We start from the raw sequence: 12,638 nt of genomic DNA, 5'->3' as shown, positions 1-12,638 counted from the left end.
GTTATTGAATTGTATTCATACCTGTGTCCACCAAAATGATGTTATCCTAATTTGACTAGATGAACATAAAACAAATTTCCAGATAGAAACTAACATATATCAATTCCCAAATACTTCATTAGCCATTGAGAAGAAACAAGTCAAAGAATTCATGTACTTTATCTCTATGTAGCTCATGGGCTTTGTGTACCAGTTGATAAGGGTGCTAGTATGTACGAGTTCTATTCCTGACACTTGGTGTTAGATAATATGTAGAGGCTTCCTCCTTAGTGAATACTGATTCATCTTTTTAGCAGTCCTTGCATGCCTGTATCTATTTACCTTGGGCTGGATTTTGTGAGACTAACTCTTATACTTTGTGATATCAACCAGTGTTGTCATTATAAAGATCTTGTTTAGGCACCACTCTGGAAATCAGTTTGGCAGATCTTCAGAAAATTGTACATAGTACTGAGGACCCAGCTATACTACTACTGTGCACATACACAGAAGATGCTCCAACATGTAATAAGGACACATGCTCCACTAAGTTCATAGAAGCCTTATTTATAATAGCCAAAAGCTGGAAAGAACCCAGATGTACCTCAACAGAGATATGGATACAGAAATTGTGGCATATATATACAATGGAGTACTACTCAGCTATTAAAAACAAAGAGTTCATGAAATTCTTAGGCAAATGAATGGAACTAGAAAATATCATCCTGTGTGAGGTAATCCAATCACAATAGAACACACATGTTGTGCACTTGCTGATAAGTGGAAATTAGCCCAAAAGTTTGGAATACCCAAGATACCATTCACAGACCACATGAAGCACAAGAAGAATGAAAACCAAAGTGTGGATACTTCGGTCCTTATTAGAAGGGGATCAAAATACTCCTAGCTCACCATCAACTAATGGACTAGGGTCCCTAGTGGAGGAAATGGAGAAAGGACGCAAGTAGCTGAAGAGGTTTGCAGCCCCATAGAAGGAACAATAATATGTACCACCCAGTAACCCCAGAACTCCCAGGGACTAAAATACCAACCAAACATTACACGTTCAGGGACCCATGGCTGCAGCTACATATGTAGCAGATGATGATATTTTCTGACATCAATGAGAGGAGAGGCCATTGGCCCTGAGAAGGATTGATGCCCCAGTGTAGGAGAATGCCAGGTCAGGAAAGTGTGGGGTTGGTAAGCATGTAGAGGGGTGATGGCATAGGGTGTTTTCAGATGGGTATGAGGAAAGGGGCTAGCATTAGAAATGTAAATAAACCAATCGAATACAAATTTCCAACCTTAAAAAATAAAACATTTAGAAGGGCAAAATAAATTTTCATTAAATAGAAGTTTTAATAACAATGTATTGTTATCCATATTAGCCATCCTCACACTGCATCTGCAGCAGGACATTCAATGTCTCAGCCACGTTTTGGATTACTATATGTATTATAGAGTTCTATTAATATTTTTCAGCCAAAATGACATTATCTGGGCTTGATTACATCAACAACAAAAGATTTCCAGAAAAAATTACCAGATATCAATGCCTAAAGAATTCATAAACAATTTAGAAGACATTCTTCTTTAATTTTGCCCAATGAAGTTCTATGTACCAGTTCATAAATTTACTGGTATGTATCTGTTTTTCCTGACCTCTATGGGTTAGATTATAAATATGGCTTCATCTCCATAAATTGTGATTTGCTTTCTTTACAGAAGTTCTTGCTTATCTGTATCATTCACCTACACGTGCGGATTTAGCCATTATACATTGTTTTTATTGTTAAGGAATTATTTAATATATTTACATTCCAAATTTTGACGCTATCCCAAGTTCCCCCTCCCAGAGTCTTCAAGCCACATCCCCTCCAGTTTTATTCTAAGAGCCTATTCCCCACACACCCTACCCACAACCACCACATCACCCTGGTCATCACCCTTCCTTGGGGTCAAGTCACTGCAGACCTTGGCACATCACTCCCACTGACTCCAGACAAGGCAGTCCTCTGACATTTAAGCACTAAGGGAGATGGACCAGTTGATGTTCTTCTTGGTTGGTGGCTTAGTCACTGGAAGCTCCCAGGGATTTTTGACACTGTTGGCCTTCATATTGGGATGCAATCAATCCCCTGCAGCTTCTCCAATCCTTCCCCTAACTCTTCCATAGGAGGCCCTGATCTCAGTTCATTGGTAGTCTCTAAGTATCTGCATCTGCCTCAGTCAGCTGTTGGTAGAGTCTCTCAGATGACAGCCATGCTAGGTTTCAATCTGCAAGTACAACATAGAATCAGTAATAGTGTCAGGGTTGGATAGGTGTGCATGGGTCTGATCCCAGATTCGGCTAGTTCCTGAATGGCCTTTCCTTCAGTCCTTGCTCCAGGTTTGTCCCTGCATTTCTTTAAGACAGGAACAATTCTGGGTCAATTTTTTGAATGCTGATTGGGGACCCATTTCCTCCTCTGAAGGCCCTGCCTAACTACAGGAAGTGGTCTCCTCAGGTTTGATTGCCCCACTGTTGGTCCTTGTTATCTAACATCACCCATATTGACACCTATGACCCATTCACCTCCCAGGTCTATAGGATTTTCTAGAGAAACACCTTGATCTCTGCAACCCCCAGCAACTGCACATCTCTATTCCTTCTTCTGACCCTCTGAGCTTCTCTCTAGTCTCTCCCTATACCTGATCCTGCCTCATTTTCTACTCCCCCTCTCCTATTAAACAAATAAAAATAAAACCTTGGGTCTAGCACTGGGGTTATTTGAGCATTTAAATGTTCATGCTGCTGTTGCAGAGAACCTGATGAAAAGCCTCTAGAATATACTTAAGTAAACTCAAAGACATCTTAAACGATAGATCAGAGGATCATTATCCTCTGTCCATAAGACATTCCTGAAGTTATGCATGCATGAGCACACATGGACACACACATACTTACAAATAAAGTATTATGTACAATTAGCCATAGATTCTTATCATGGAACAAATAAAAATGTATGATTTATGTGGTAACCATGTGTATTCCTGGAAAATGAGACAAATAACTAATAGTTTCTGCTTAGCACATTGCCTCTTTAGAACAGATACATTGTAACTATGCACTACACATATGGTATTGGTGCACTCATGATGACAATGGAGTTGACTCTAAAATTCATCAGGTATGTTCTTATGTCACAGTTAGAATTAAAGAAAATGTGAAGAGAAAGCACAGTAATATGCTCATATTAACAAACCTTCCATTACTATATTACCTGTGTTCCTTTCTTGTATTACAGGTGCAGGAGACAACATAATGTATCAAAATTCATTGAAGAAAGTCATTGCCTATACATTATTTTAGTTATTATGTTGTACAACCTTCATGGCAATCAAACTAACAGGAAAATGCAAGCATGTCTGCACTATAGAACAATGTATTTATTCTGCCTTAAAATTGTTTTATTGATTGAAAATAGTCCCTGCTTATGATACATTTGTTGAGTAACTCCATGAAAGAAACATAGAGACCCCCTCAGCATATGATATGTTCTTTGGAGAAATGGGGGGAATTTCTCTAATACCCTCATGTCAAAAAAAAAAAAAGGTAATGAGTGGTTAAGAGGGCCATGAATTATATATATATATATATATATATATATATATATATATATATATATATATATATATATATATATATATATATTCAGTGTTCCAGAATGGATTAAGATCAAATTATTAACCTGATTTCTACTTTGAAATTAAGTTATGCATCTGAAGTAATAACTTCACCTTGGTAGTAGGTTAAACAAGAATGTGACACAAATGTGACACAAAGGGTATGCAGGAGTAAACTGGCCAAATATTGGTATGTAGACATGCATGTATGAAAGATAGAATTGTCTCAGAACCCTAAGAACCATAGGAGAGTAAAAAGTGAACTTAAGACCAATACTATTAAATTTTGTGGAGCATGGTGCACCTTTAATTAAGTTCATCAGTCCTTAGTATGGGTCTTTAATGAGTATTTATATTTTCCAACAGTGATTTCCTTTGATGTGATTTGTGGGCATTATCTTGAATGGCTCTCCAATAAATTCTTTCTTGGTAAACGTTTTAGGCCATAAACACAGAGGCAGAAAGCAACACTGGGGTGTTTCAGTCTTGGAGTAATTATTGTGATTCCTAGTGGAAATGAAAGTATGTCCTTTGATGCTGTAACCTGTTTGTCACTGAGTGAGGTGACTCATATGAATAGCCTGAAGGATAAAGTGTCATAGAACTCTCACAGGGTAAATGGAAGAATCCTAGCACATACCTCTGGCTGATTAGAGTGAAATATTCTGTCATCATGTCAACAACAACAGTGCAAACACACTCACACACACAGTCACGCACATGTAAACAAATATGAACACTGAATATATATATGTCACACACCATAGGTTGTACCATCCCACGACTTAGATCTTGGCAGAAACATCTCTTAATATGCTCTTCTCTTGGCTTTTTATCTTCTGGTTTTTACAGATGCGAACACCCATCTGGATCATTGCAGCCCCTTTCGGCCTAACAAACTCAGAACATGTACTGCACTATAATGGGTCTGTGGTCCTTGGTGCATTTTTTCCTCTCTTAACCGACTCTACTATAACTTTAACAATAGATTGGAAAACATTACCCTTGGGCACATCTAATGATTTACGGTAAGTGATTTGTATCAACTCATTTTTAAATATTCACTTGTCCTACGTTAAGTGTGGATTTGAACACTATTCCAAGAATTTCTCCTCATGAGGTTTCCTTCATATACTCCATTTCAAGATCCTCTGTTTAATTTTCTTTTATTGATGACTCCTTATGTTCTCTTAAGTGAGAAGAGAAATATCTCATTACAGAGTTTTGTGTTTCACACTTGGTCATTGCAGTTTGATCACCTTTCACCATGCTGTCTGAAATTCCTCAGACTGTGAGTACATATCATGCCAGACCTGTACTACAAGGGATGTTGGCAGTACCTGACACAACACTTCAGAGAATCGGGGAGTTTCATTTGTGATTGTATTAGAGCAGGTAATACCTTTGAAATCTGTGACATTGTAATACCTCCTCAGGTTCTAGAGTGATCAGTGTTGCTTGTGTCAGCTGACACAGATCTGAATGCAATGATGGCAGAATTAGAAATTTATCTCTCTTCACTTTTATTTTCTATCCTTAACATTTTGCAGAGTATTGAAAGCTAATATTTTTTAATTCATATGATTTCAGATTTTTATCCATTACAACCTATTTAATTTATAAATTTCCACTATGCAATACTTGATTTCATGAATTTATTCATACAGTAATATTCTGAGATTATGTCACTGAAGGCCCTTTCCTAGACAGTCTAAAATCTGCTGGAACAACAGATCTAGACAAAGTTTGCTTCAACTTCCTTGGTAATCTCAGACATAAATAGCAATGTACAATACATTTTCAAGGAAATAAAGTGTATATTGTAGCATGCTGAAATTTCTATCAGGGTATATATAAACTAAAGAACTGAAATAGAGAAACAAAGTACACACTCAACTCTGAATTCAACCTGGGGAAGGAAAACTGTGCAATGAATGTCCTGCTCCTGGTTAGTTGCTGGAAAATTGCTGAATGCTTAAGTGAATTTAGTCTAAGTAGAAACATTGCTAACACTTTGCTTGCAAATTGGTATGGTGGTAAATTGTTAGGTCAAGACAGTGTAGAAGGGAAATGATTCAGAAATAAAACATCATTAGGTGAAGAAGACATCTTTTCATATTTTGAAATAAATTTTAATATTAAAGATGATCAAAGTAATCCAAAAGTTCACAAATAGCTGAAATATTTCATGTGGCTCTCTAAATGCCCCAGGTATATATCTTTTTTAACTTTGCAAGAGCCATGGATGCACTTACACTGTTGTGCAGTTGCACCACGTCAGGAACCACTTTGCACTATGCCCCATGTCTGTCCAGACAGTGTAGTGGGAGCAATCTCACTGCAAAAGCACATTTGAAGTAGAACAGCTCATCAAATACTAACAAGTGCAAAATGACTTGTCAGATGATTTAACAGGATATGAGATAAGACAAAAGAATTTGGGAAGTGATTTCTTTTTTCATGTACGATAAATATATTTACATATTAAAGTATAAATATATTAAATATATTTATATTCGCCTTTTTTAATGTAATTTAAAAATATCTAGTTTTCTAAAAGAAAGGGTATCTGAATATAAAGTATTCATATAAAGTAAATATAGAGTAAGATCTATTAAATTTCATTCATGCTTCTGATTAAATCTTTTATAATAGAGTGATGCGGTGCACAGTTATTTTGAAAAAGGATCTTTCTGGTATTCTTCCTTTTCCGTTTCTATGTGCACAAGTGCAAGCATCAGGATCACAATGAACACAATGATCATGTGCTTTAGAGTGACTAGAATTATGAACCTTAACGCTGAAGTTTCAATTTACATGTGTGTAATTGAACTCATTTTCTGATTTTTTATTATCAATCCATTTTGCAATAGTTTAGTGGAAGGTATTTTGTTAATCAAAAAAAATTTGGAGTCATAAACAGCAGGCAAGCATGAAAACCCCAAGCTGAAATGTTTCCCAATAAAATGAAGTCTTCATGTTTGATCCATTTTACATACTGGTGTTTATAAAAGTATAAGTTTTTTCAGCAAAATTATTGTTCAGTTACAAGGATATTTGGTGGATATCAAACCACCCAAAACATCCTAATCATTAAACCGTAGTATTTTTGGTGTAAGGTGATTTAAATTAACAAAATAACATGACAATAGTACTGTGGAAGTGAAAGTACATGGTAATAAACAAAAGAACAAGTTCTTTTTTTTTTTTTTTTTTTGATTTTTTGGAGACAGGGCTTCTCTGTATAGCCCTGGCTGTCCTGGAGTCGAACTCAGAAATCTACCTGCATCTGCCTCCCAGAGTGCAGGGATTACATGTGTGTGCAACCACCGCCTGCAAAGAACAAGTTCTTTATACACACACGACACTATTATTTGTTACATTGTGAATATTCTTACATTGTCCCTTAAGGACTATTTCTTACTCACTGTCTCAAAATCTGTACCTCAGAGCTAATCCACTTGTCAGTGAGAACATGCCATGTTCATCTTCTTGGGTCCGGGTAAGTTTGCTCTGGATAAATTTTTCTAGTTCCAAATTCCATGATGCCCTATTAAAGAGTTGTGTACTATGGCAGTATGTAAACTTAACACATTTTTGTCTATTCTTTGGCTGAGGGATATCTAGATTGCTTCTGGTTTCTGGCTGTTATGCAGTAAGTTGCAAGGATCATGGTTGAACAAATGTCCCTGTGGTATAATGTAGAATATTTTGATGTAAGCTCAGCAGGGGTATGGCTGGCTATTGAGTTGTTGATGAAAAAGATCTCTGCAAAAGTTTGCTATGAATGGAGGAGCAAGCACACCCTTTCCTTGAGGTCCTCACCAGCCTCAACTGTCACTTTTGTTTCTGATCTTAGCCAAGCAGACATGAGTAAGATGAAATCACAGAGTCATTTTGATTTACATTTTTCTGTTGAATTTTGAACATTTATTTAAATGTTTCCCAGACACTTAAGAATTTTCTGTTGAAAATTCTGTTTAGGTCTGTACTGCATTTTAATTGAAATATTTGATTTGTTGTTTTCTAGTCTCTTGAGTACTCTACATATTTTGGATAATAGCTATCTGCAAGAAGTGCAATTTGTGAAAATCTTTCTGCATTCTGAAGACTACTGTTTTGAACAACTGGTCTTTCCTTGGCCTTACCAAACATTTTTTATTATCATTTTATTAGCTGTTATAATGTACAGTAACTGCATGATTGGTGTTCTGTTCAGAAATTCTTTCCTCTTCAATCCATGCAATGGTTTGCCCTAATTTCTCTAGGATTAGATTCAGTATTTCTGGTCTAATGTTAATATCTTTGATCTATTTGGAATTTAGGTTTGTGCAAAAAGCTAGATGTGCATCTATTTGCATTCTATAATCATTGGCATCTAGTGAGACCACAACAATTTATGGAAAATACTTTCTTATTTACAATTGTATACTTTTTGGATTTTTATCTGAGATCAAGTGTCCATAGGTGTATGGATTCCAATAAGGGTTTTTCGTTTAATTCTATTAATAGACCTGTTTGTTTTAAGCTAAAACAATGATGGTTTTATTACTATTGCTCTGTAGCACAGTTTGAAATCAGGGAAAGTAATACCTTGGGATTTTCTTTATTGTACATAATTGTTTTATCTACAGTGGGATTTTATTTCTACGTATGAAGTTACATATTCTTTTAAGTTTTGAAAAGTATTCTGTTGTAATTTTGATAATGATTAAGTTGAAATAGGAGATTTCTTTTGATTAGAAGGCCATTTTCATTACGTTGATCCTACTATTACATCAGCTCTTGAGATCTTTCTGTCTTCTGACATCTTCAATTTATTTTCAATGACTGAACATTTTTATTATACATGTTTTTAACTTGCTTGGTGTTTGTTACCACAAGATTTTTATATAATTTGTGGCTGTTGTAAAGGGTGGTTCACTAGCAATTTCTTCCTTGGTCTTTTTATTGATTCCTTATTGGATGGTTATTGATAATTTTTAGTTAGTTTAGTATATGCGACTTTGGATTCACTTATTTATATTATCATATCATCTGTGAATAGTAATATTTTGATAGCTTCCTTTTCAATTTGAATTCCCATAAACTCCTTTTCTGTTTTATTGTTCAATATACAACTTCAAGTACTATATTAAATAGTTCTGGAGATAGTGGACAGCTTTGTCTTTTCCTGATGTTTGAAGAATTGCTTTCTTGGATTTAGGCTTGGTGTAAACTGGCTTTCTTAAGTGTATGTCCCTTATACCACAGATCAGTAGAAAACTATTTATCTTTAAAGGTTTCTCCATATTTTCAAATGATGTTTCAGCATTTAATGACATGATCATGCACTTTTTTCAGGTTTTTCATACTGTGGATTACATTGAAAGATTTTTTATATATTTAACCATTGCTTCATCTCAGAGATAAAACCCAGTTGATCATAGTATATGATGTTGCAATACCCTTTCAGTTCCTTTGCAAGTACTTTATTTAGTAGTTTCACCTACTTTCAGTAGAAATTTTTCTACAACAGGCTTTCTTATACTCTGTGGTGTCATTAGAGTGTCAGTGGCATCATAAAATGAATTGGGCAATGTTCCTTTTGAATATATTTCTAGGAAGATTAGCATTAGTCTTTCTTTGAGAGTCTTGTTGAATTCTCCTCTAAAACCAACTGACCTTCAGTTTTTGTTTTTGTTGTTGCTTTGCTTTAATTGAATGATTTTAATGACTTCTTCTATTTCCTTTGAGGCTACAGGTCAATTTGCACTGCTTATCTGATTTTCATTTAACTGTGGTAAGTAGTATTTATGAAGAAAACTGTCCCTTTCTTTTACCAATTGTGTGGAAGATGGATCTTTAAAGGAGGAACTAATGATTATTTGAATTTCTTTGTTATCATTGGTTGATTGCCTCTTTTTCTTTCTGAATTTGTTAATTTGGGTACAGCTTTCATGTCTTTTAGGCAGTTTGGATAAACATCTTTTCATCTTGTTTTGTTTTAGGGAATCAACTCTTGTTTAACTGATTGTTTTGTTCTTTCTGTTTAAGTTATAATAATTTCAGCCATGTGTTTGACTATTTCCTACCATGCACTTATCTTGCATGTGTTTGCTTCTTTTTGTTGTAGAATATTCGGGTGTGCTGTTAAGTTTAATGTAGAAGATCTCTCCAATTTCTTTATGAAAGTACATACTGCTTTAACATTTCCTCTTAGCGTAACTTCATTGAGTCCCTCAACTTTGAATATGATCTCTATTCATTTTCATTGAATGGCAACGAAGATTTGAATTTCTTCCTTTATTTATACCTTGATCCAGTAGTCATTCTGAAGAGATATCTTCAGTTTCCATGAGTTACTGTGCTATTTGTTGTTCTGTCATTCATGATAGCTTACAAATGATGTCATTGTTGATAGCCTGTTAATTAGTACTTGCCTGATCAAATATAAAGGTTTATTTCAATGTTTTTATGAGTTTAAACATACTTTGTGAATAAATATGTGGTCATTTTCTAAGAGTGTTAGAGGAGGTGCTCAGAAGAAAGTATTTTCTTTTGTGTTTGGGTGAAATACTTTTTATTTATCTGCTATGTCCATGTGGTTCATATTGTCTATTACATCTACAATTTCTATGTTTAGTTTTTGTCTGGTATGTCCAGACTATTGGTGAGAGTGGAATATTGAAATCTTGCACTACAAGGGTGTGAAGGATGATGGGATTTGAGCTTTAGTAATGTTTCTTTTCAAACATTGGTGCCCTTGAATTTGAGGCATAGTTGTTGAGAATTGAAGTATAATATTGGTAGATGTTTCCTTGGTAAGTGTGAAGTCTACTTCCCCATCTCCTTTTGGCAATTTTAGCTGGAAGTCTATCTTGTTAGATGTTACCTTACTGATCTTTGAGGATATTGGTTGGGAAACTCCTTCCAGGCCTTTATTCTGAGGTAATTTTTTTATCTTTGATGTTGAGGAGTGTTTGTATTATAAAAATAACATAGTAACATATTGATTTTGTAGTCATTTTATTTGGTTGTGTTGTTTTTCAGGGAATTATGTCCATTGGTAATGAGAGACAATGATTAATGATTATTAACCCTTGTTAGTTTATTTTAGGTATTGATATTTGTGGTAGTGGTGGAGTGTATGTTTGCTTTGCTTCTTTTGTTATGCTGGTATGAGATTATTTATTGCCTGAATTTTCAGGGCGACATTTTCCTCCTTTAGTTTGAATTTTTCTACAAGTACATTCTGTACTTTGTCTTTCTCATGGACTATCTCGTTTTCTTCATCTATTGTTAGTGAAGGTTTCACTGGGTAAAATACTATCCATGGATATCTGTGGTCTCTTGGAATCTATATGAAATCTGCCTGGGCCCACATGGCTTTTAGAGTGTCTCTTAAGAATTCTGAATTAATTCTATTTAGTATGCCTTTATATATTACTTTACATTTTCTCTTTTAGTTTTAATCTTTTTTTGTATTTCTTCTTTTCTTTTCTTTTGTGTACTTAGTGTTTTGATTATTATGTAGCAGGAATGTTTACTTAGCTTGACTTTTTGGTATTTTGTAAGCTTCTTGCAAATTATAGGCAACTCTTTCTATAGGATATGACATATTTATTCTAAGGCTTTGTTAAAATATCCTGGATTTCTGACATTGGGATTTTCTACTTCTCCTATTTTTATGTGTTTAAACTTTGTTTTTTATATTGTCCAAGATTTTTCTGGATGTTTTGGGTCTGGAATTTTTTTTTTAAATTTAACATTTTATTTGAAAGATGTATCTATTTTATCTATGCTGTCTTCTGTTTTCTTATACAAATACATTATTTATCATTTTTGTTTATATTTAAAATGAGAATTCCCTTCCCAGTTACACTTCCACAAAGCCCCTCATCACATTGCCCTTCACCCCCCTACTCTTTACCTCTATGAGGGTGCTCCTCCACCCACTCACCCCCTCGTGCCACACCAGTCTAGCATCCCTTTACACAGAGAATCATGCCTCCTTCCCCTCCCTTGATGTCAGAGAAGGCCATCCTCTTCTCCATATGTATCTGGAATCAGGTCTTTTTTTTTTATTCGATATAATTTTTTATTTACATTTCAAATGCTTTCCCCTTTTCTAGCCCCCCACTCCCCGAAAGTCCCATAAGCCCCTTTCTCTTCCCCTGTCCTCCCACCCACCCCTTCCCATTTCCCCGTTCTGGTTTTGCCGAATACTGCTTAACTGAGTCTTTTCAGAACAAGGGGTCACTCCTCCTTTCTTCTTGTACCTCATTTGATGTGTGGGTTATGTTTTGGGTATTCCAGTTGTCTAGGTTAATATCCACTTATTAGTGAGTGCATACCATGATTCACCTTTTGGGTCTGGGTTACCACACTTAGTATGATGTTTTCTAGCTCCATCCATTTGCCTAAGAATTTCATGAATTCATTTTTTCTAATGACTGAATAGTACTCCATTGTGTAGATATACCACATTTTTTGGATCCACTCTTCTGTTGAGGGATACCTGGGTTCTTTCCAGCATCTGGCAATTATAAATTGGGCTGCTATGAACATAGTAGAGCATGTATCCTTATTACATGGTGGGGAATCCTCTGGGTATATGCCCAGGAGTGCCCGGGAATGCAGGGTTGGTTCAATATACGGAAATCCATCAATGCAATCCACTACATAAACAAACTCAAAGAAAAAAACCACATGGTCATTTCATTGGAATCATGTCTTGTTTCATGTACAATCTTTGGTTGCTTGTTTAGTCCCTGGGAGGCCTGGATGGTCCAGTTACTTGATGTTGCTCTTCATATGGGGTTGCAATCCCCTTCAGCTCCTACAGTTCTTCCCCTTCTCTTCTATTGGGGTTTCTGTGTTCAGCCCATTAGTTGCCTGTTAGTTTCTCCATTAGTATTGATCAGTTGCTGGCATAACCTCTCAGAGAACAGTCATACCAGGCTCCTTCCAGCAAGCCCTTGACATCAACGATATTGTGGGGGTTTAGT

General features: G+C 35.5%; 1 protein-coding gene across 1 annotated transcript in view; it reads left to right on the top strand.

Annotated features, from left to right (window-relative positions):
- The first annotated feature begins 4,461 nt into the window (after positions 1-4,461).
- The window catches only part of LOC127671020 (vomeronasal type-2 receptor 116-like), a 33,958-nt gene continuing 25,781 nt past the window's right edge, over positions 4,462-12,638 (top strand). Inside the window, exon 1 of the mRNA XM_052165687.1 lies at positions 4,462-4,676. Within this exon, the coding sequence (XP_052021647.1) occupies positions 4,462-4,676 (215 nt within the window). The remainder of the gene's footprint in view (positions 4,677-12,638) is intronic.

Source organism: Apodemus sylvaticus, chromosome 20, assembly GCF_947179515.1.
Source record: "Apodemus sylvaticus chromosome 20, mApoSyl1.1, whole genome shotgun sequence".
Classification (NCBI taxonomy): domain Eukaryota; kingdom Metazoa; phylum Chordata; class Mammalia; order Rodentia; family Muridae; genus Apodemus; species Apodemus sylvaticus.
This window is presented reverse-complemented; position numbering and strand designations above follow the sequence as displayed.